This window comes from Rhinolophus hipposideros (assembly GCF_964194185.1).
Source record: "Rhinolophus hipposideros genome assembly, chromosome: 10".
Taxonomy (NCBI): domain Eukaryota; kingdom Metazoa; phylum Chordata; class Mammalia; order Chiroptera; family Rhinolophidae; genus Rhinolophus; species Rhinolophus hipposideros.
The window spans coordinates 15,549,275-15,575,002 of record NC_138056.1 but is presented as its reverse complement, the minus strand read 5'-3'; the positions used below and the strand labels follow the sequence as shown (position 1 = coordinate 15,575,002).

Here is a 25,728-nt window from a genome sequence, read left to right as displayed (position 1 = left end):
GCCTGTGACTCGTCGGTTGGAACAGTGACAGACAGCATTGCATGCACACTGTTCCCACATTCTCTTCTTCTAGGAGTGGATAGGGACAGTGGAAAGGGCTCCCATGACCTGACTGCTGAGTTAGTATCCACAGCCCAAAGTGAAGAACCTGCCAAAGAAACCACCTTAGTTTTCTCTGGAATCCTACTCCATGGGAGGCAGAGTAGAAGAGAACATTGCCCTTACGGGGCATGGCATGATAGCTTTCGGGGTGAAGTGAGCCTTCAAGTTCTGTCCTCGCAGTCCCTCCACAGAGTGTGTTTGTGTGTCTGTCTTAATTAAAAGGGGCAGGCCTTTCAAGTGTGCCTGGTTGGAGAGAGGCTTGTTTTATATTTGCCTTCCCTAATCAAACAAACTATGCTTGCTTTCTCCTGGCTTTAGCACAGCAAACATGGGAAATCTCCTCCCAGGCAGATTCCTTTGCAACAGGTTGACCCAAGCAGTGCTCTTATTTATTTATTTTTGATGGCGGATCTTGATTAAAGGTTTCCAATCCACCTTTCAGCTATTCCATGGAACCGACCAGAGACAGAGCTGGTCAGCTGCTAATCACCAGAGAAGCTCCCTGATCTGACCTAGGAAACAAACAGTGTGACTCAGAGGCATGGATAACTCAGAAAACTGGGGACAGCAGACATGAGTCTCTAGTCACTTTGCTGAGAAGGTTTGACCAAACACGGTTTTATTGGTCAGTGGCTCCTGCTTTAGTAACCTTTCACCCCTATGGCTCTCAGAGGTGCAAGCCACTGGCCGGCCTTGCCTTTGAACTCCTCATGGCTCCTGCCACCTCAAAGGCTCCCAGGCAGAGGCTGGTGTTTTGCTTGGGAACTCTCCTCACAGCAGGATGTCAGCAGTTGGGAAAACTGATCCATCCTTAGAACATTGACATATTTGAAGGTGATACCCCTGAGAATTGAAACCTATGGCTTTCTATTTCAGGAGCTGTCTGTCATATGTCAGGAAACATGACTCAAGCTATCCCGTTTTCCTCCTCGATCCCTACTTGTTTCCCATAGGACAGGCGCTCATAATGTTGGAGCATTCCCTGCAAGTACTCACAGAATTCTCCCCACCTTCAAGCTCTTTTACCCTTTTTTATTCTGACTTGCCGCATGTCGCATTTATTTTGAAAGAATCTTTCTTTTAAATAGGATGGAAACATGCAAATTGTAGTCATCTTGGGTATCTGGGAGTGTAATTGTGAAGATGGCGTAGTGAAAATATTACAGGTCTTATATGTTCAATCCTAATGCTTCCCTATCAGACGAGCCCTACTTGTAAGGCAGCCCTGCTGCACTTTTCACTGCCTCCTTGATTCCATTCTACCTTCTAGAAAAGCTAAATCTTGCAAGAGGACATAGAAATATCATGGATTGCCCTCCGACATCTTGGCTTCCTGCCTAAGGAATAGGAGTGAACGCTTTAGTATTGAGAGGCAAATCCGGGGACCCATGGATGTTAGATGATTTCAATATAGCTCCTTTGGCAAGAAATCAAACTTCTCATTCTAAGAATATTGAGAGAGAGATAGTGCCTCTTCTACTCATATTGCCTTTAGCTTAGAAAAGGAGCAAATGATCTCCATAGAGGTCCTCTGCTTTTCTAGAATTCAAATAGAATGTTACTGAAAATCTTGAGCAGAAGGGCCCCTCTGGCAAGGTCTTTTTCTGGCTCCAAGCAAAGGTTGAAGTTTTTAGCAGGTACTCAGGTACCGGAAGAGCCAGACCTAAGTTTACTACTGTCTTGTTCTGCGGCCCTGACCTTTTATTTCCCAGTTGGCAAAGAAAGAGGAGAATTAACATTTCTATTAACGCCTGTGTCTGATACTGTGTTGGGAGCTTCCTCATGAAAACCTGACGAGGTAGTTATTCTGATTTTTATAAAGGAGGAAAGCGAACGTTAGTGCTAATAGATGGCCTCAGGTTACAAAACTTAAGTGGCCCACTTGGGATTGGGAAGAATTTAGGGCATGTGATTAAAAAGTATCAAGTTTATTTATAAAGCTCTGTTTTTCTTTGTTTAGAGCACCTTTTGAACTATTACAATCATCTAAAGTATTTATAAGATGCCCATATTGCGTAAGATACTGTACATGATTCAGAACTGTATAAACAAACTATGGCCCTTGTTCTCAATCAAGTAGCTGACAGTCTTGAATGGGGAGGTGTATAATGTCTATTAACGTCTGTATTAGTTTGCTAGGGTTGCTCTAACAAAACACCATAGACTGGGTGACTTAGGCAACAGAGATTTATTTTTTCACAGGTCTAGAGGTTGGAAGTCCATGATCAAGGTGTCAGCAAGGTTGGTTTCTCCTGAGCCTTCTCTCCTTGGCCTGTGGATGGCCGCCCTTTGCTGCCTGTTTCCCTGTCATCCCTCTGTGTATGAGCACCCCTCATGTCTCCCTGTGCGTCCAAATTTCCTCTTATAAGGACACCAGTTAGATTGGATTAGGACCCACCCTAAGGACCTCATTTTAAGTTAATCACCTCTGTCAAGGCTCTACCTTCAAACAGCCACATTCTGAGGTACTAGGAGTCAGGCCTTCAACATAAACACTTTGAAGGGACACAATTGAGCCCATGCCAATGTCCGTATAAGGTGCAAGAGCCAAAGCCAATAGTTGTCATTTAGTGGCTCAACTTCTCAGGTGTTTTTTCCCCAACCTCATTCTCAGCTTCTTACCGGGTGTGAGCAGTAGTAGTAGTGTAATTCCAAAAAGGGGGTGAGAGTGGGGAATAGTAATGCTTTCGGTACCACCCCACTCCACTGCTCATCGGAAGACTGAGAATTGGCCTGTTGGGCTAAACTCAGAATTTGTAAGGTGACTTGCCCAGGACACTTGTGAGCTAGGACTTATGTCATGGTTCCTAGTCACAACAGGATGACACGTGTTATTAAAAGAGTTGATTAACTGAGCTACAAAAGCTCAGTTTTTATTTTGTTTTATTTTGCTTTATCAATGGAAAGATTCTTAGAGGTGAGATTTTTATTTTCATTGTAAGTTTGAATGTCACAATTCATGTTTTAATTAAAGGGAAGGTTAAGAGTATAGAAGTATGAACTAGATTGAGAGCTTTAGGACTTTAAAAATGCTTGAGAATTTTAAAGAGATTTAATAATGCAGAGAACCTTTGGTTTGTGTTAAAAGTGATTCCTCATTCTTAAAGCCTGTGTCACTCAAGCGGGTCTATTTGGGGACAGGAGGAATGGAGCGTGGTAGAGGAAAGAAATCTATGAAAATAATGTGTTCCTGTTTCTAAAGAGAGATTATTAACTTATTCTTGTGACCGACCACACATGCTGACTCACCTACATACATTATCCGGACCAACCCCACCCCAACTCCTACATACACACCTGGCCCTCAGAATCAGTCCGGCTGATTGTGAGTTTCATAGTGAATTGTCATAAAGAAGAAATCCGTTGAACAATTTTTTTTCACTTTTTTCTTTTTGTTTTTAATGATATAAATCTGTCTCCTTGGTCAAGATTAGGTTCCTGGCCTTAACTACTGTGTGTGTGCATGTGTGTGTGCGTGTGCATGTGTGTGCTTGTGTGTGCGTGTGTGTTTAGAGCACTGGGTTCTCCTAGAGCATAAATTCTTTAGAAAATGGAGAGACAGAGGCTTCTCTATCTTTTGTGAAATATGTAGATAATCTCTCCTGAAGGTTTCCCTGTTGATCCATAAGTAGACCAGAGTTGACTGCTACCCCACTCCTTAACTCGCAATCCGCGATAACGTGCGTTAAGTACTAAAGGGCTAAGCCTGGGACAGGGGTAGGATGTCTGTATTTTACTGACTTTTTTGTTGTACTCTGCATTGTTTTTCTATAGCAAATCTAGTGCCACTGTTGGGGCATTTAACATCTTATGTTTTTGGACCTAAGAGATGAGTTTTATCTTTAATGAAGTAGTTTCTTTCATCTGAGCAGTGAAGCTACTTTTCAGGTGATGACACCACATATACCCTCCAAATAAAGTAACTCTCAAGGGAACTGTGAGCTGAACATGAAGGTTGGAGAAAGGTACCTCTCAGTACCAATAACAGGATGACAGGGAGTGGTTTGGTAGTTGTGTACGTCTGTTTTCATTCTGTCCTTTTCACTGATTCTTAGTTTGGGGCTTTGGGCAAATCACTTGCCTTCAGATGTCTCCATTTATCATTGTTTTTATAACCCCTAGTAAGGGCTAACTCTTATTCATATTATGATTACCAATGAAAGAGATCAAGGGTGAAGGTGGATATTATATTGTCTAGACAGCTACTCCCTAAATGTTGTTGAGGAGACTCTTGGATATACATTTATTCTCAGAAGGGTCTTCCAGCATCACTCAAAACAAACTTATAACAATTCTTTCGACTGTGTTGGGTCACAGTTTAAATGCCTCTCTTAAATTTGCTGAAAGCATACAGGGCTATCTGTGGCTGGGAAAGGCAGGCTTCTGGAGAAGTTGAGCTTCGAAGAGGGTTAGGAATCTTGAAGTCATTGATTCCTTCCGTAAGCTGTGCCTGACCCCTGCTCAGCACATGCTCCAGTTTTATACGAGGTAAGTCAGGAAGTCTAGAGAAAAGCAGGACCACTAACCACAAGAAACCTTTCAGGGCTCCATTTTTCTCATCTGTAACACTGGGATAATGTCATTGAATTGTGAGGATTAAATAAGTTAATATAGGCAAAGCTCTTAAAATAGTGCCTGGTACATAGCAAGTGTCTGAGTTAATCAGCAAATATTTTTTGAGCTCCTACTTTGTCCTGGGTACAGTGCCGAGTGCTGGGGATGCGCTCCTTAGAAAAAGAGATGGTGGTTCCTCCCTGCATGGAGCTTACATTCTGCTGGAGGAATTGTTAGATGGTGGTGATGGTGCTGGTGGTGGTGATGATGATGGAAGCAGAATCTACTGTGAGCATCAAGTTTGCTTTTATCACCCTTTCTCCAGGGACATGTGCCTTTTACACTGAGATTAAGCATGTCTTTGGGGACATTCCTATATTGATGGTTTATGGGTTACTTCTCCTTGCCTTCATTTTCTGTTTTCCACCTAATTGCAAATTTACTTCTCCCATTTTAAATCCTATTGTATGACTTAGAAAAAGAAAGGCATTAGAAAACACCATTACTTACTTGCCTTTCTTTGTCCTACGTTCTAGTTCTTTCTCTGTATTCTTTCTCTGATGAGAACTCAGGTTTTTAAACTTTCTAGGAATCAACCGTGTAATCTGATGCCATGCTAGCTTACAGGGAGCTTATAGATACTTATTGGCCCTTGAAAAACACACCTTGTCTAATTAAAAACTCTGTGAACTTAAGTGAGCACACAATTTTGCCATTAGAAAGCACTGCCGTGCTCTTCATCACTCAGACATCTTCGTTACAATTTTGTGATGACTAAGGAATATTTGCTGTAGCCATTTTCTCTGGTACCTACAAGTGGAACTAACGGCATGATAAGTCTTTAATCACTCCCCATAAACATAACGACTGAGACTGGAGGTGAACAGGAGGAAATCTGTGCTTCTAGATGGATGACATTCTCAGATACGGGCCTTTGGGAATTTTCCAGTCAGCTCTGTTTCAGAACAAAATTTGGAGACTGGTCATGTACTTGCTTGTTTTCCTAACCTTTGAGTGACTCATAGTTTTGGATGTAAGAATAAGATCTAGAACTCGAGAAATGAAGCCACACAAAGAGGAAGTTGTGTCTTCAGCTATTCATAGGGGATGAGGCTGCAGCTGATGGTGAAAGTTCTCAGAAATTGTTGGGAGCATGCTAGGGAGACATGGCTTGAAAGGCTGTGTAAAAACTTCTTCATCGCGGTGCCAGGAAAATGGGGGGAATGAAGAGATGGTTAACAAAATGCTAGGAGTGGAGAAAGTTAGACTTAAAGGAGTAGGAAGTACTCTGCAGCCAGCTGAGGGGCAGGGTTGTGAGCAAGATCTCAAAGTCCTGAGAAGGGTGAGAAAGAGAAGAAAAGGGTCCACTTAGTATGGCACAGAATTTCATAACTCTGTTAATATTAAGGTGATTTTTTTCCTTTTCATTTCCTGTGTGCCAAATGGGTAGAGACACTTTTAAACAAAACAAAATAACAATCTACTATGGATTTTAAATTCTAATATATTTTTGAAGGCTGGGAATGTGGTATGAGGTAAAAATAAAATTGAGATTAATCCTAGGAGTTGCTAATTCCTAGTGGGAATCATTCGATCCTATACGGGATCCCAGGAGAAGAGCAAAAATCTGTTCACTGGCGTGTGATACATTAGATATTGCACTGGGCAGTGGCTGCATTTAAAATGGTTCATAGCTGTTCCCTTGGAGCAACACACCTTAAAATAGGGACACTACTGGTTAAGCCAAGTCTAGTCCTACTTTGTTGCTGCCCTTTGGAAAAATGATTTGTGACTTTGAGATGGCATTCTATTAATACGTCCTTAATCCATTCTAATTTCCTAAAACATTTGAGCCTTGCTCTGGGGGAACTTCAGGACACCACTATAAAGAAGCTGTGAGAACCCACAGAAACCCACTGCCCTAAATCTGTAGTATTTATGGCCCGGTTTCTTGAATCCTTGCCCTTAAGTGGGGTCTAGTAAATTTTTAGTCTAGCTGGGAAGATAAGTTCCCCCACCCCATAGAATAACAAGGGGGCAGAGAATAGATGTGACTTTTTGTATAAAAATGGTTAAATGAATTAGAGAAACAGATAATGAATGTTGGGGATACAGGTAACATCTATCAGGACTAAGAATAATCTGGAAGTTGGGGTACGGGAAAGAGCTCTGCCACTAATTCTTGTGTGTGTGTGTGTGTGTGTGTGTGTGAGTGTGGCTGTCGGTGTGTATATAAAATCTCATTGGGTATTGCTGGGATAGAAGGGTTTGGGTTTTTGTTTATTTAAAAAGTTATTTTTGTAGCTGGCTACTTTACAAACATTTAATTTTAGCTGTTTTAGATTTTTAGTTGATTGTCAAAGATTTTCTTAATAGCCAATCTATGGAAAGCTCTTGGATTTATTTTCAAATTTCTGTCTTTTTTCTGTTTTCTTATTAATTCTTATTTTCTTAGGCTTATTTCATGCTTTTCAAGATTATCAAATTGGATACTTTATTTTTGTATAGTAAGTCTGGGTCTATATCAGAGTAAAGTTGAAGTATGAGACTAGAAGCAACTGAAATTTTAGAAATATTTGAGGGCTCAGTAAATTTCACCTCTAAGATTTTAAATAAAAAGTGGCTATATACTTTTCTCTTTTAAATAGATGAAATATGTTATCAGGCTTTAACTTAACATTTAAGGCAAATGTCAGATTTTTCATTTTAATGAAATTACTAATGAAGAAAGAAAATGTTTTAATATCTTCTACCAGCCACAAATCCCCATAGATTTGATTTTAATAGAATACCATACTATACGTACATAAATTAGGTTTAAAAAAAAATCATGATACTCAGTAAATACAATTTCATAGTTTTGTTCCTTTCAGAGTATACTAAAATTAGTGTGCTCAATTTTTTGGTACTTCTTCATCCAAGAGGTGGAGCTTAATTACCGTGTTTCCCTGAAAATAAGCGCCAGTTAAAGATTGTCAGCCAGACGGACACATTTAGTGTGTTATGACGATGTTGCAGAAGATGACATGGCTATATTTGAATAAATGTAGATTGTTGTACATGAAAAAATAAGACATCCCCTGAAAATAAGCCCTAATGGAGCAAAAATGAATATAAGACCCGCTGTTATTTTCGGGGAAATACGGTATATTCCCCTTGCATATGGACTAACCATGGTGACTTGCTTCTAATGGACAGAGTATGGACTGAGAACCGTCAGGAGAAACCTGACAGACCCCACCGTAACCAGATGGTCAAGGTTAACGTCACCTGTAACAAGTAGTGGTGATCTGTATCCTCTGTGGGGTATGAAGAGAAGGGTACCTCACCTCCGTAGTCTTCTCCAAAATCCCTAACCTCCGTCCAATAATTAGAAAACATCAGACCAACCCAAATTGAGGAACATTTTACAAAGTTCCTGACCAGTACTATTCAAACGTCAAGGTCATGAAAGACAAGGAAAGACTGAGAAAATGTCACAGGTTAGAGGAGACTAAGGAGACCTGATGACTAAATGTGGTGCCGTGTCCTGGATTAGACCCTGGAACAGAAAAAGGACCTTGGAAGAACGCTGACACAGTCCGAAAAGGAAAAAACTGGTCTGTAGTTTAGTTAATAGAACTAACTAAATGTTAACTTCTGCGTTTTATTCATTATACCATGTGACACAAGATGTTGACGCCAGTGTTGGGGGGGGCTCTGGATGAGGGGATTTGGGGGCTCTCTGTACCACCAGTGCAACTGTTCCCGAAGTCTAAAATTGTTTTTAAATGAAAAGTTAAAAAGAAAGCAGTTCCAACTTTATGTGGCCACCAAATAAAGAAGTATATATTCATACTCACCCAAAACTTGTGAAATGGACTCTGCTACTCTTATGTGAACAGATGTCTGTGGTTTTGTGTAAAAGTCCAGTGAGTGTGATGTATGTGTGTTCCTAAAGTGCCATGTTCAAATGATTGAGATAGTGAGGTCGGGAAAACTGTACTGGAGGATGGAAAAGTACCTCCAGGGCCACCAGGTGCTTCGCTGGAGGATGCCTGTGGAAAGGGCAAAGGAAATCGCTTCACGAGCAAGGGAGTGATACAAAGTCCTTTTCTGTTTTATGTAGTATTTTAAATGTAACTAAATTAGCAGAATAAATATTTAAGGGGAAAAATGATGTGCTGATACATCCCAGGTATATGAACCTTTTTTATTTCAGAAATCCCTTTTTATTTTAAAGAAGGGTAAATTCTACTTTTGTTTATTGAATCCTTGAGTAAAGGTGTACCAAATGTTTGTGATGTGAACTTGACTCCTCCAGAAAAACTAGTTAACATCAGCATAGTACAGTTTCATAAAACTTTTGGCCCATGAGAAGTGCCTCTGAGGGGTTTTGTTGATATTCTTTTCCCTAATATTAAGTTGCCATGTAATTGTATGTGTATAAAAATGGAGTAAACAAAAGAATAAACAGAAGCAGTCTTGCTTGCATTAATTCTCAACTGGATATCAGTTTGCTTGGGTTATATAATTTGACCCCACCACTGGGTTTTTCAGCTGTCGGGCAGAGATTATTAGAGCCTGCTACCTGCAGGCTGTGGTGAAGTTACCTGTGAGGGGCACTGGTCTCCCTGCTCTTAAACACTCACCTTTACAGCAGGGTCGTGAGGACACAACCTAGAGGAACCCTGAGGAGGCTTTGGAAGGGCAGGGATGCTTTCCGGTTTCATTTTGTCACAGCAGACAAAGGAAAAGGACGTAACACGCCTTTCGTACATGTGTTTGGAAAGGCTTGGAATCCCTTTGGAAGTTTCAGATTCATCTTCAGACACAGCTTTGAAAAATTAATCCATGAGGTGTGGAAATATTTTCCAGCCCTTCGCCTGAAATAAATGGTTCTGTCAGCGTTAGTGCATTAAGAGAAAATTTCCTATCGCTCAGATCTCTTGCATCTACGAGGTTGCTCAGAGGCAGAACCACGTTTGCATCTTGAATGGTGCAGCTGGTTTTGAAACTTTCTGAGGGAGAAGGTGAATCGCTTTATTTATCTGTCTTGGTTCTCTGAGCTTCTTGAGTCTATGTTTTGTGGTTTTCCATTAATTTTGGAAAATTCTTAGCCGTTACTTCTTTATATCTGCTGCCTTGTTTCCCACCCCAATTCAGGTGTGTTAGAACATTCCATATTGCCCTGCAGTTCTTGGATGCCCTGTTCCGTTTCCTTTCACTCTCTTTTCTCTTTGCCTTTCGGTTTGGATAATTTCTTTTTCTATTTCCAAGTTCACTGTTGGTTTCCTCTGCTATATGTCGTATGAGGCTGTCAAAGGAATTCTTCCTATTATGATATTATGTTGTTTGTATCACCAGCATTTTCATTTGACTATTTTTTAAGTTTCTATGTCTCTACTGAAAATTCCCTTCTATTCATGCCAGTTGTTTACCTTTTTCACTAGCTTCTTTGACATATTAATTATAGTTATTTTTAGGTTCCTGTCCGAGAGTTCTAACATGTTGGTCATCTTTGGGTCTGGTTCTGTTGACAGCTTTATATTATGACAGTGGGTTGTTTCCTCTCCTTCTCCCCCACCCCCGGTGAATTTTGATTGAATGATGGACATTCTGTGTAGAAACACAAAAGAGACCGAGGTCAATGTCATGTTCCGAAATGGGCAAACCTCTTCTTCTGTCATGCTGTTCGTACGGGAGGTTGACTCCATCTGGTTGGCAGTTGGGGTGGGCTTGGGTTTTTCTGTTGCTAGACTTACCTCAGCACACCACAGGCTTCAGATGCTGCGAGTGGTCAGCGGCTGTTACTGTTACAGCTTGAGGCCCAAGGGCCTGAGGTCTTTCTCAGAGTGCCCACCTCACCCTCTGCTTGCAGGCCTTTCCCCATCAGCCACAGGCTTTTCATCGTTTGTATGTGGTGCTAGGCTCTAGGAGGGGGCTGTGGCATTCTCCATTCCCGTGGTCCAGCCTCAGTCTCAGGCGGGCCCATTTGCTGGGACCTTGGAGGTGGGGCTTTCTCAGCGTTCCTGCTCCTTCTCCCTGGGGCAGCTGTATTCTGCTCTTTATCTGTGGGGGGTCTCGAGTTGGAAAGAATTTCCTGCCCCTCCCTTAGTGGTAGCTGACCTCTGCCTTGTGTCAGTGCTGGAGCCTGACCTGAGTACTTCTCTTGCTTGTCTTACAGGGACTGATGCCTTTTGCTTCTGCTCCTCCCACAGGGCTGTGTACTTTTGTCTGGGATTGCCAGTGGGAGGGTGTCCTGCCCAGTGCTAGGTTTAGGGTGCAGGTGCGAGAGTTTCCTCCCTCTCCCTTAGGAGGAGAGGCTTTTGCTTCCACCCTCCCCGGAGGCAGGCAGCCTTTCCACTCCTCCCAGAGGTCGTGGATCTGTGACTGGATCTTGAAGATTTTCTGTTGCTCCCCCAGGAGTTTAAGGCTTTTGCTTTGGATGAAAAACAAGTCCGAGAAATGTGCAAAGCTTCGTGCCTGTGTGCTGTTAAGGGGGTCTCTCTTTGGGTTCCTTCCTTGCCCTAATCTTTCTCAAGAACAACCAGCAGAAAAGAGCTTGCAAGTGAATGCCAACTCCCCTTGTGCCTGGAGATTTCAAACTGTTCTGCTAGCCCCATACGCAGTTTTAAGAACTTGTTAAAATTTAGCTGTTTTCTTTGGCTGCTTTTATGGCAGCCAACTCTTCCTTCTGTGCTGTTTCCAAAGCTGAAATAATTTGTGTGTCCCATCACTCCTGGAGGAGCTAGTCGCCCTTTGAAATTTGGTTTTTCTCCCTTAAATCCACTTTTCCCATCTTTCACCTTTTAAAATTCTGTGTAGAAGATGCAAGTCGTTGTTAAATGATGTTTTGCCCCTTTAACCTCGTGGATTGGAACTTAGAAGGTTTGGAAAGTTTTGTGAGATGCCAGTGGTGCCTGTGCTGCGTTGTGCCCATGAGGCAGTGCTGTTAGGTGGATTTATTCTTTCAACAAATGTTTGACTGCCTCCTGTTTGACAGGCACTGTGCTAGAAGCTGGGAATTCAGTGTGAGCAAAACCAGATGTATTCCCACGCTCATGGTTTCTGAAGAAGTACTATGTTCTTCCTTGGAAGCTTAGAGATGAAACTGGAAGGCACGTGTTATTGGTTGCTGTACTTGTCATTATAGAGTTCTGTCACACTCCCATTTGATGTATTTTTATTATTTCTAGCTATTCTCTGACCAGTTGGATTTCTTTAGCGTCTTCAAGAATTGAGATGGATGGAGTGTGACAGTGGGATCCCATTCTATCCCTCCTCTGCCCCTTTCTCCAGTCCCACCCCAAAAAGTCTCCGCGGTATGGTACCGTAAGTGACAAAGACCCTCAGGGGACAGGATGGATGAAAGTGTTGAGACAGCTGACATTTTCTGATCGTGTATTCTGCACTGGCACTGAGCGGGGAGCTTTATAAACCTCATCTCATTGAATCCTCACAGCTTCATATGACAGGTGGGATGACCTCCATCTTACAGATTCAGAAGACAGAGAGGTTAAGGACCTTGAAATTGGGCCAGATCCTCAGAGCCGTGGCTCTTTCTACTGTGCCGCACTGGCTTCCTGTAAACCCTTGTTATTGCTAATCCTGTTGGCTTTATGTTACTAAAAATCCAGGAAATTAAGCACATTTAATTGATATATAAACTGAACTAGCAATTTCCATTGGAAGTCCCTATGTGCTTGTGACAGTTTTAAGTTGGCCCAGTCCTTGTTCTTTAGGAGCTTTAGTATTCTCATGTTTGAAAGCGTCATAGGGACCTTATTGTTTTTGTGCTTGGAAACCTGCATGTTTTGTACAATTATGGTGGTATCAATTTAATGAAAAGTTAAATGCTTTCTTCCCCGTTCTTTTGGTGTGACCAATTCACATGTGACTTAACTCTTCAACTTTATAGCTTCCACAGTGTCTAGTGACTGGGGAATTTGCATAGCTGCTGAAGAATCTGTCATTTAAACTTTCAGATAGAGATAAATGTGGCCCATGTTTGCGGGGGGAAGAAAACCCCGGACATAATAAAGCTTTTGCATTTGCTCACTGGATGAGAACAGTGGTGCTTTCGAGTATGCCAGTGTAGCTGAAAACTCCTTCCTCTGCCAACAAGTGGCTGACAGTGCATCCTGGAGGGCTGTGAATTATACTACCTTCTAAGCGCTTCAAGGTGTTACAGAGGTCCTGCAGAAACAATTAAGGCTGAGAAGTTCGCTTATCCTCAGGCTGAGACACTTCAGCTATGATTATTGGCAAAGTTTGCTTCCTTTCCCAGTGACTTGCAATTTGGTGGACAGGGTGAAATGATTTGAGACGTCTTAAATTAGAGGCTCTGTCCTACAGTTGTGCCTTTGGCTGGTATTCTAGGCGGATTTGTTACCAATCATTGTTTCCTATAAATCCCAAAGGCTGCTGTCTCCACTGTGATTAAATGCAAACATAAAGCTTTGAAATGCGTAAGTTTGAGTGCTGTTTTGAATCTGATTTAAAAGAAAAGAACATATGATGATGGACTCATTTGGGTAGAAAGGCAGGTAAATATTCAGGATGTGTGTGTTTATGCTTCTTAGTGAATTTTTACACCTTTCAGTTTCTTGAGAAAGGACCATTTCCTAAAATGCACCCTTGTGCTGGTACTCTTTAATTCTCTAGAAAGGAGAGGGAAAAGGCCTGCATTTAGAGTTAGGATTCATGGGTTTGAGTTGTGACTCCGCCACTTAACATCTTTATATCTCACGTATAAAGTGAAACTTGTATCTGTCCCAAATAAGGGACACGCTAGTTATAAAGAGCAAATTCAATCAGAGATACAAAGGTGCTTTGCAGCAGATAAAATATTCTAACATTTGCAAGGATGCTAATTTTAAAAAATGCCAATTTGTACCTCCAAGGAACTCGTAATCTAGCTGGAGAGAGAAAAGTGATCCTCTGAAATAACAGTAAAATAATTATAGAACAGTATATAACAGAAATAACCTACAAGGGAAAGGCTATAAGTACTGTGGGATTTCATAGTAGGGGGAGATTTTTGTTATTTGGGGTGATCAGTTAAGGTTTCCCAGAGAGGATAGATTCTTTCAAGCTTTGTAAATTGTAAATATTTTGGCTGGATGACAGGAGGGAAAGCAGCAACATGGATTTAAGCAGGAATGAGATTGGAGTGAGTAGGGCAGCGGCAGGCAGCCAGCAGGCCCCCAGGCTGTACCCATGTGGGAAACTACAGGACAGCTTAAGTCAGATGTCCTTGGAGGCTAAATCTGTTTCAGCTTATCACTGAGTAGCAGAAATAATCATTGTGATGCTGTTGCCTTTTTCATATAATTAGTGGAAAGAATAGTCGTTCCATAACTCGGAAGTTATCCTGGGCTTTAACTAATGAATAGAGAACTTACCCAAACAAACAGAACCAAAGCTGACAAGTCTAGACTAGAAAGTATCTTTTTCCTGCACCTCTTTTGGTTATGCTTCCAATTTCCTCGTGTTAAATTTTCAATATGTTTACCGCCTTGTGTGAACCCTAATAGTCTCTGATTTTGAATGGAATCCTGAGTCTGAACAAAGCTGGGAAGGTCCTCTGGACCAGCATCCTGCTTTTGGTAGGAACTGAGTTTAAACTCTGCTTGGATAAGAAACTATCTCCTTTCAAAAGGCTGTATTGGACTATGACAGAGTAGCTGGTATTGAAGTAACCCTCTTGCCAAAAAAAGAAAAAGAAGTACAAAGGCTTATTATAATAGATAAGACAACAGTTTAGAGGCATTGAAAAGCAACCGATACAGTCAGTACTTGAGGGAATGTGATTCCTGAGAGAAAGGAAGCTCATTGAGGTGAGCGGTTTTTTCACTCTAGTTTTTTTCCCGAGGGAAAAAAATATGTTCTAATTCACAATACTGTGAATGGAATGGAGTTGGAGCAGAAAGCAGCAGAAATCACAGGGCTGAGAGATTTGAGTTAGGAGCTACGAAAGTATCTGCAATTTAAAGGACAGAATTCCAGAAAAAAGGGGACCACAGGAAAGTAAGCAAAAAATGTGCATGTGCAGTCTTCCCTTAAGGTGTTTGCCAGCTTCCAACGTGCATGTGATCAGAATAAGACTCTAAGAATCCCTGCAGAAAGAAGCAGCTGGGTGCCTAACTAGCTGTGCAAACCTTCCAGCCACCATATAGAGTGCTGATGAGATAAAGGTTGTGTTCAAGGGCTGCCGAAATGAGAGCGGAGGGGTCCTGGTAAATAACCCAGGCTTTCACTGAAGGATCCAAAGGGCCCCATCTTAAGAGTAAGGGAAAGCTGAAAAAAATTGGCCCTAACAAAACATAAACCAACCACTAACACGATTAAAGTGGTCTGACTGCTTTCGCTGAGAATACATTACACTCTTAGGAGGTAGATAATCTGGGTCATCCAGAACCTCTACAATTTTTAATACAGAATGTCTGGCATCAAATGAAAAATTAAGAGGCATGCTGGAAATTGAAACCAAGCGACCAAAATGAAGAGAAAAAAAGATAGTAGAAAGAGACCTACAGGTGATTCAGATATTGGAGTTATCAGTCAGGAACAATGTTCAATAAAATAGAAGAAGGGATCTATTTTTTAAAAAAGGCAAGTGGAAATTTTGGAACAAAAATATAAGAACTGAAATTAGGAATTCAACACATGGGTTTAATAGCAGTTTAGACACACAAAAAAAGAAGAGAGGATTATTGGACCGTGGAGAAAATTGGTAGAAAATACCTAGACGGGAACACAGAGAGAAAAAATACAGAAAAGAGAATAAGAGACATATGGGACATAGTGAAAACATTTCATATATGTGTATTTAGAGTCCTAGAAGAAGAGTGTATATTTAAATATTTAAAGAAATATTGGCTGAGAGTTTTCTAAAAACAGTGAAAGACATCAAACCACAGATTGCAGAAGCTCTGCCCTCCTTAGTGGGATAAATGCAAAGAGCCATGCCTAGGCACATCATGCTGAAGTTCTGTAAGCCAACACAGAGAAAGCTTAAATGCAGTCAGAAACAGAAGACGTCTTATCTTCAAAGGAGCACCAGTAAGGCCAACAGCTGATTTATTAGTAAAAAATGGATGAAGCCAAAAGATAATGAAATTGTATCTTGAATATGCTGGGAAAAAGATTGCTAGCCTAGTATTCTTTACCCAGCAAATATGTATATCCTTCCAAAACAAATGTGGGAAAAAAGAAACTTTCAAACAAACAAAAACAGAGAATTTGCTATCAGCTGACCTGAAACAAAAACAAGTTATTCAAGCAGCGGGAAGATAATTTGAGATGGAAGCTCAGATATGCATGAAGAAATGAAGAATACCAGAAAGGGAAACCATGAAAGTAAATATAAATGGAAATTTACTTTTAAAATCAATAATAGTGATGTCTTGTGGGATTTAAAATATATGGAAGAAAAATATTTGGCACTAATAACACAACAAATGGGAGAGGATAAAGAGAAGTTCTTACATTGTTTGGTAAATTGTACAATTACTAATTTGAAGTATAATATCATCAATCAATGATGCTTTGATTGCTAGGATAGCTACTAAAAGAATAACAGAAGGCTGAAAAAACCAGCTAATGAAGAAGAAAAACATGGGATAATGAAATTTGTTTGATCAATTAGAAAGGCAAGAAAGGAGAAATGAACAAATGAAACAAATCGAATGATCACATACTTAAACTCAGCTATATCAATAATCACATCAAGTGTAAATGGGACTGTATATACAATTGGAAGCCAAAGATTTTTAGATGGAAAATGTTAAAATCCACTTACATTCTTTTTACAAAAGACAATCTTGAGATAAGCCTTGAGGACACAAATTTGAAAGTAAAAGTGTGGAAATAAACACACACATGCATACATATATGTACATGCACACACAGGCAGAAATCAGTAAGGATATAGAATATTTAAACAGCACTAATAATCAACTTACTCTACTTGACAATATAGAACATTACACTCATCAAATGCAGATTACACTTTTAAAAAAAGATTATTTACAAGAATAAACAATGTTTTGGGCCATAAATCAAGTTTAAATAAATTGCGAAGTGTTGAAATAACACGTATGTTCTCTGACCATATTTGTGCAAAGTACAAATCAGTAACACATAAATAGAAATTCCCCAAATGTTTAGAAATTAGACAATATACTTCAAAAATGACCCATGAGTCAGAGAAGATATCACAATAGAAATTAGACAATTTTTAACCTAAATTATAATGAAAATATGTAAATGTGTGGAGTGCATTTAAATTAGTGCACAGAGGTAAATTTATAGCTTTTAATGCATATACTAGAAACAAAGACTGAAATCAGTTATCTAAACTTCAATCTCAAGAAACTAAAAGCGAGATGAATTAAAGTCTCGCAAAATAGAAGGAAATAATGAAAACAATATCAGTTCGGAATAAAATAGAGAAAAAAATATATAATAAAGAAAATGAAAACCAAAAAATGTTTTCTTGAAAAGTCTAATAAAATTGATAAACCTCTAGTAAGACTGATGAAGTACAAAGCGAAAACCAGATTTATCAATATCAGTAATGAAAAGTGTATTACTACGGATTCTGTAGGCAGACTGTCTGTAGGCAGACAGTTAATGTAGACATTAACACAGTTTGCGTCTAATAAATTTAACAATTTCTATTCCTTAAAAAATACTACTTACAAAACTGACACACACACAAAGATATATGCATAATCCTGTGTTTATGATTTAAAACCTTTAATCCACGATTTAAAACCTTCACACACCAGGGAACGCCTAGGCCAGATGGCTTTTTTGATGAATTCTAAACCTTTCAAGGAAGAAATAATGCCAATCTTGCATAAAATTTCTCAAGGAATAGAAAAAGAAGGAACACTTTTCAGCTCATTTCATGAGGCCAGCATAACCTTGATACCAAAACCTGATTTAAATATTATAAGTATTGAGCAAAAGAAGTCATAAAAGAGTACAAATTGTTTTGATTTCCATTTATGTGAAATTCAGTAGTGGGCACAATAGAAAGCAGGATAATGAATGATTCACTCTTAGAGGGGTAAGATGCTGACTGGGAAGCGGCATAAGGGACTCTTCAGGGGTGCTGGAATGTTCTATATCTTTATCTTGGCAGTAGTTATAAGCATACGTACATACGTAAAAATTCACTGAGCTGTACAGTTAAGAGTTGTACACTTTATTTTATATCTTAAAATAAGACTATAAAAACTTGCTTTGGTATGACCATGATATTTTCATCATCACATAATTTATCTTGCATCCAAATTGAATGCACTATGCACTTTCCTTGTTTACGTTCTGTTTTGACTGCATTTGTTAAATGAACACTTGAGAGGGATCTGGCGTGAGCAGCAGGGAGTGGGTGCCATAGGCTTCCCGCTTTTGGGGAATAAAGGAATTGCCCAGACCCAGAGATGGTGTGATAGAGCATCTAGTTCTCCTCTGTCTCGCTTGCTTACTTATTACAGTGTTTTCTTTGCAGGCACGGTGGTTCTGGGAAGCATACTTCCAGTCAATTAAAGCCATTGCCCTGGCCACCCTGCAGATTATCAATGACCGGATCTATCCATATGCTGCCATCTCCTATGAAGAATGGAATGACCCTCCGACTGTGGTACGTGAATTCCAGTGCTAGCAGGTCAGCCATGGTCCAGCTGTCAGGAGGAGACAAAGGAAAAATGGGCTGAATTTGTAAAGGGTGTTTAAAGTCTAGCTCTCTAAGCTGAAAGTGTGCTGTTGTACTTGGGTTCTCATTAGGCCAGCTTAATTTTGAAATGATGACAAAAGTAAGAAATACGGAAGCTATAGCTTCTAGTTTGTTTGAAATGTGCTTCGGAAGACAGTGTGTTTATTTATTGCAGAGTTAAATGGGGAGGCTTGGGTCTTGTTGGAAATCAAAGACTTCCCGATGAGTTTTGCAGTGGCGGTGCTTAGAACTCGTGAAAAGATTCTCTCAGCTGCTTACTACTAATAGTTTGTATTTTAAGTGCTTAGGGACTGTGCTGAGTACTTTCCATGGATTATTTCAGTGAACATTTCCCACCCCCTGTGAGGAAAATAATCAGCCAAAGTGATCTAGAGGCATTATGGATTGCCACAGTCACTTGCTCGACTGGCTGAAGCCCCTGCGTATTTCCATCAGAGAGGGAGGGAGGTCAGAAGCTGCTTTCAGGGCTTCTTCCTTGCTTGAAGGAGTCACGAGACGCTTGTGGCATTGTAGGGACTGTGGAGTGGCCCCACTTCTCATTGAAAAGGCCTGAAACTCTGGGGCAGGCAGTTATCGCTTCCTTTGCATACCTGGCTGTCTAGCTCACAGACCTCAAGGCTTTCACGTGAGGTAACTGGACTCCATTCTTCATTCCAGTCCCTCTCTCTCTCTGGCCAGCCCTCCTTGTCTCCTGATTCTCAGTAGTGCTGCATTCTGCCGCCTGGTGATCGTCATAGGAGTATAGGGACTGACTCTCCCTCCAACCTTTATTAAGCAGTTTGTGTGTCAGACACTCTACCAGGTGCTGAGACTGTAGAAAAAGAAGCCAATCCCTGCCCTCAAAGGAACGCTCCACTAACTTGGGAAGCCAGCAAGTAAGGCAACAATTGTAGGAGAAGTATTGGGAGACGTGCTGTAATAGAGTGGTAACAGAATGCCGTGGGAGCACAGAGGGAGGCAGCACTCCTCGCTGGGAGGGGTCAGGACACTTCCTCAATTCAGGGGTGGGGGGTAGGGGTGGGGGCGGTGCCTGCGAGGACGTAAAATATATGCTTAGGGTAAAATCAAACAAAACAACAACAAACATCTTTCTGTTTTGCTTGAAGTCACGTTTCCTTGTGTTCATCTCCTCCCTTGAATCCATTGCCAAAGGTAGCCTTCCAGAATGTTTCTGTTTGCATAAAAGCATAATTACAGAACGCAGACGGGATCATACTACATGCATCTTGCCATTTTTACTTTAATAACAAGTTATGGACTTATTTCCATTTCATTCTATACAGTACACAGTCTACCAACATATCTGCAGGTTTGAATTCTGTGAGTTTGTATCATGGATTCAGCCAACTGCAGATCAAAAATAGTCAGAAAAAAATCCAGAGAGCAAAACTTGAATTTGCCACTGTTGAGCACCAAGTTGAATCTGTGCAAATGAAGAGATATTTAGGCATACCCTGCTGTAGCCTGTATGCAAATATAGGTCATATGCGTATGCAAACACTATGCCATTTTATATAAGGGACTTGAGCATGTGCAGATTTTGGTATTCAGGGGGGGTCCTGGAACCAATCCACCAGGATACCTAAGTATGACTGCTTCAGTTTACGGAGGGCTGTATAGTATTCCATTGTTTACGTGTATCTTACATAGCCGTTCTATTATTGCTAGAGACTTAAGTTGCTTTTTTTCTATTTTCAAACAGTAATACAAAGGACATACTTTCATATATATTCACACATAAATGTGTAACTACGGAATTAATTTCAGCTGAGAAATTGCTTAAAGAATATGTACATTTTGAATGTTGATACATATTAGCAAATTGTCCTTTCAAAAGACTATACCAATTTCTAGTTCCACCGATGACATTTTGGTGATTCCGGTTCTCCGTGCCTTCAGTATTCTACTTGAATTTTTGCTTATCTGCAAAGTAAAAAATGATCTTATATGTGTGCATTTTTCAAGTGGAAGGTGGATATCTCTGCCAGTTTCCCTCACAATGTAAATATAAATCCCGTTTGTATTTTGATTAGTCACATTGAATTTTTAGATTGTTTTAGGTTTTTATTCAGTAGGTACTTGTTGAGTGCCTACCATGTTTGCGGCAGTGTTCTTGGTACTGGAAATGTATCTGTCAGTGAACAAAGCAGAGAAAGATCCAGGCCTTTTGGGAATTTACATTGCAATGGATCTTGCTCTCTGGGAGCAAGATTTGTCTTTCTACTAGATTTTTAAAGTTTTCCTTATATAGGTCTTTCACAAGTCTTGATAAATTTTTTCATGGATATTGTATCTCTCTTATGCTTTTATAAAGGAATACTTTCTGGCATCATAGTTTCTAACTGGCTACCATTTGTATAAAGATATGTTATTGACCTTTGTATATAAATTGTGAACTACTCTTACTAAATTCTTCAATTGTTTCATTTTTTTAGTTGATTCTCTTATGTTTTCTAGATATACAGTCGTACCTACAAGTGCTAATTTTGCTTCCATTTTTTGAATTTTTTTTAAAAAAATCGAATCGCATTGGCTAGTACTTCTAGAAAAATGTTAAATGATCTGAGTGTTAAAAGAGAAGGATAGGTATTATCTAGGCAGAGGAAGGGGGAAAGTTAGGTTTCATCCAGAAGGAACAGCAAATTCAGAGATGCAGAGGGACGAGAGCATGGAGGTTTAAGGAACTTCAGGGAGGTCAGCGTGGCAGCAGTAGAGGAGGCCTGTGAGGGAGCTGCAGTGCACGCAGCCTGGAGGGGGCCCAGATCACAGAACTCCTTGTGTCGTGCGCAAGGTGTTGGAGTGTTGTCTGTGGGTAACAGGAAATCACTGAAACATTTAAACAGGCTGGTAATGTGGAGAGATGGCGTCGGCTCATTCTGACCTCAGTGTGGAGAATGGACCATTGCAGTGGTAAGACTGGAGGCAAGAGACTATTTCAGGAATGCAGGTGAGACTTAAAAGCGGATGCATTTAAGCACTGTCCAGAGTAACTGACTCTGGAGTGGAAATGAGGGAGTTTCGGATAACTGAGGTATGTGGTGTAGTTTATCCAAATGGAGAATGTGGGCGCATGGGGGTTGTTGGTACGGATGCTGTTGGAGTCTAAACTCAGTTTGACTGCAGGGCCTTCCGCAGTCTGCCTCCGGCCTCCCTTTCTAGATTTACTTCCTTCTGCTCCCTTGCAGGGAGTTCTAGATTTCTGGCAACACGGCTTTGTTCTTCCTGTGAATAGCCCATGCTTTGTCTTCTTGGTGCCTTTGTGACTGTTGGTCACCATTGCCTTTTAATTGTCCACATGTTATCTAAATTTCAGTGGCCTGCTCATACACCCCTTCCAACGTGAGGTTTTGCAGATCCCCTAAGCAGGAAGTAAGCTTTCCTCCTTGTAACTCGTAGAGCATATTACCTGTGTTTGTTTCCTGTCACTTCACATGCATAGAAGTATAATTTCCTGTAAAGTTTTAACCTTCTTAAGGGAATTTCTGAGTTATCTTGGTATCCCTCATGATACCTAGGACAATTTAATTTGGACTTGATATATAAGGGGGTGGGCAGAAGATTGAGATGCCAGGACTTGAGCTCTCCAAGGCTCATCACAGACTGACGTAACATCCGTTATTTTATTTGACCTTTACTATAAAGTGGACATAACGAGACTCACAGTGCCTGATGCTTGTCTGAGGTCATATAATTGGCAAGTTGTGTAAACAAGTGAGAACCCAGGTCTTCTACCTGTGATGATTTTGAATTGTCTATAGAGTTTTACGGGAGCCTTTGAGCCTCCTCTGGGCTGAAACATTTCCACTATTCCACGCATGTCTTACAAGCTTGAGACAAAGAGCATCACATCTGTTCCTCTGCAGGAGAATTCACACAGGTGGGGTGGTCACGACGCAGCCAGAAAGTGTGCAAACAGTGGGACTTTATTCTGTACTTTTATCTAAAGCTCTAAGAAACACTTAATAAGAATAAATGGTTGGAATTTTCATTCTCTGTCTGTCAAAGGATTATAAACTAGGAGAAAACAGTACGTGAAATTTTGCAGTTTTGAAATAGATGTCTTTTAATTTAGGATAAAATGATCGAAGAGCTGGACTCTATCAATTTGGGAGAGATCATAAGTATAAAAGGCATAGATCTGGATATGCAACTGGAAAACATATTCTATATTTTTTCTTTAACTCTTTCTTAAATAGTCCTTTTTGTGTAATTTAGTGGCTACCCTATTTCTAAGTGCTCAGGTGGTGAGAGCCTTGATTGAAAGCTGTGGGTTTTACATTCTGCATCTTCATTCACTGAAAGCAACTGGAGGCCCCGAGTAGCACTGATTTATTTATAGTTGGCTATGCCCCTCCCCTTCAGGAATATTTAACCCACTCTAGATGCGATTACTATGAGTCCAACCTGCAGGGGAGTCGCCCCTCTAGATTCCATTAAATTTATAATATGAGAGACTCTGAGGTGGGAGTAGATGTGGATCTTGGTCAGTAAATCAAGGGATGGTCTGGGTTTTTCAAAGCTATGCTATCAGGGCCTCCAGCCATGCACTGCACTTGCTCAGACTGCAGAAGAAGGGGTGAGAATAGAGCCCTATTTGGGCCAGATGCCGCTGCCTTAGTTTTTTGTTTTGTTTTGTTTTGTTTTGTTTTAAAAGCACCTATTTGTGGACTCCGAAGATAGCGAGGGTGGCTTTGCAGAAACCAAATGTTCACGTCACCAGATGCTTTGCCTGCAGATAGGAGACCAGTTACATTATGCATGTTATACCACACTCCCAAAACTTGAAAAAGTTTGACAAAATAATTCTTGAGCATAACTTGAAAGTAGCAGATCTGTGTGGTTGGGAGACATTGGCCCTTTATTTTGAATCTTTTCTTTGGAAGGACTTGTTCACCAAGTTAAGGTTCCTTATGAAAGCATGAGTTTGTTTTTGTCATTAATTTTCTTAGCAACTCACATCAAGGCTGCCTGTATTTTACAACCTTTCAGTCTCTCCACGCTTTCATTTTTCTCCTTTTTTGCAAATGTCAGCAAAAATGTATCATCTCCCCAGATGCCCTTCACCTGTATCACTTATAACGTTAGTGACATTTCTGGTCTTGCCTATTGGCAGGCCTCTTCTCCACATCTGGACCCACCCTGTGTAGCTAGGGGTCTCCTCGCACACCCTCCCTCGCCTTGCTTCACCTCGTCTCTGGTTCTCTGCCAGATATGAGCATGTCTGGAGGACAGAGACTGAGCAAGTAAGCGTTATTATGGCATGGGCATGGGCATGGGCATGGGCATGCAGTGGGCCAAGAACTGAATTTTTGGGTTTCTGACAGGTTGCCAAGACCGTATTTCCTCAGCAATAATTTTTTAAAAACTAAATGTAATATAGTCCTGCACTCATGTTGTAGGGTGGTATATTCTCCCATGTTACTTTTCTACAACATGATTTAAAAGATTCTACTTCTTCTTAGCAATGTTATCATTTTATTTACCCAGTCCCTTTGACAGTACTTTCCCCCCAACTTTGCTACGTGTTTTCCTGAAAATAAGACCTAGCCAGACAATCAGTTCTAATGTGTCTTTTGGAGCAAAAATTGATATAAGACCCTGTCTTATAAGATGTGGTCTTATACTAAAATAAGACCAGGTCTTATATTAATTTTTCTTCCAAAAGGCACATTAGAGCTGATTGTCCTGTTAGGTCTTATTTTGGGGGAAACACGGTATCATAGATAACACCAGTAAAAATACTCTAGATTGGTTTTCTTTTCTGCATTTGACCATATCAGATCTAGAATAGAAAAGGGGAGTAGCAGGGGTCCCATAGCCATTGACAAAAATTGATGAGAAAAAGAGAGGAAGTGACTTAAAATGGTTTGTTGTACCCAGCATACGAATGAGGTTGAAACACAAGAGCAGAATGGCTACTTAGCTGCAAGAAAGGCCTCAGATGACAATTATATACGTACTTGTCTGGGCTTCCTGTAAGCCTCAGTCCAAGTCCAGTTTTGGAAGACAGACAGGGAAGGGATCACTGGGTTGGAGTGTTGCATAAAAGCGCTTGATTGGCAGTCACCACCCATGAGGAGCAGGGAGTTGTGGGTAAAATGTGGCAGTTTGCTGTAGCCCCCTAAGTTCTTAGGAAGGTGGTTCTCCCACTGTTGAATGCATCAGAATCTCCTGAAAGGCTTGTTCAAACACAGATTGCTGCCACTTTACTCCAGGTTTCAGATTGAGTACGTCTGGGTGGGGTCCTAGAATTTGCTTTTCTAGCAAGTTCCCAAGTGGTGTTGATGCTGCTGGTGGAGGGAACGTACTTTGATATGGGATTGATAGACTGTGTATGTCCTGATTCCACGACTGGAGAAGGCCCTCCCTCTCTCCCCATCCAGTTCCTCTTCTGGGTCCCTAGGGCTTAGGTTAGAAGCATCTAGATGCTGGGTTGAGACTACATCTGTCTCAGCTACGTTAAAAACACCGGGCTTCTTGTACTTAGATGTCCAGACAGTGGCCCTCACTCGCAAAGGTTATAGTTGTACAAGTAGCTGAAAATACCAGTTAACTGTAAACACTGACAAGCAATAAATCACCCTGCAGGCTGAAGGAGCGCAGGCTCAGACGCATGAAGCAGAACTCTAGGCTGAAAAGATACCAGGTTAACGGTCTGTTGAACTCAACTCAGTGCCCTTTAACTGCCAGGTTGTGGAATGTTTCTCTGGAATTTGAAAGTCCACCCTGCCCCCCAGGAGGCCTTCTGGGCTCATTCTCCCCTTCTTCCTCCAACTGCTGAGATATGACTAAAGTATGTGTGGAATTTAGAAATTGTAGCTTGAATTTTAAGTAAGTTTAAGCTTTTTAAAGTCTTTGTTTTTAGGGGTATCACATTGATAGGATCACAGTTGCACAGGCAATCCAGTGTACGACCCTGACCTTTCCTTGAGTAGCCTTTGCTTTTGAATTGTGTCCTATCTGTAGTTCTGTGGAAACAAGCTCGAGAGTCTCCAGCAGGTCAGCAGCAGCCAGGGACTAAAGAAAGCTGAGTTGCGTCTGGAGGTGGAGAGATGCAGGAAGATCTAAAGAGCTTGATCTGGGGCCCCAAGCAAAGAACTGGGCCGATTCTGATGGTCTGGTAGAAAATGGAAAAGACGAGATCACCAGCCAGATCCAGACGGGGAGGATATGGAAGGAATATGTAAAGACCAACTCAGCGATGTTGTTAAGGTGATCGTGTCCACAGGTCTTTTGCACAAGCTTCCTAGACCCTTCCTGGTGGAGAGGGACCCATGTGCCTGGGTGCTGGTGGCTGAGTCTGCACACACTGTGTCCCCGGAGTCCCTCCTCTGGTGCTGACG

At 41.0% G+C, this 25,728-nt stretch overlaps 1 protein-coding gene across 1 annotated transcript in view; it reads left to right on the top strand.

Annotated features, from left to right (window-relative positions):
- Nucleotides 1-25,728, top strand: part of EXT2 (exostosin glycosyltransferase 2) — a 126,544-nt gene that overhangs the window by 43,519 nt on the left and 57,297 nt on the right. The window contains exon 8 of the mRNA XM_081062596.1: nt 18,161-18,292. Coding sequence (XP_080918722.1) covers nt 18,161-18,292 — 132 coding nt within the window. The remainder of the gene's footprint in view (nt 1-18,160; nt 18,293-25,728) is intronic.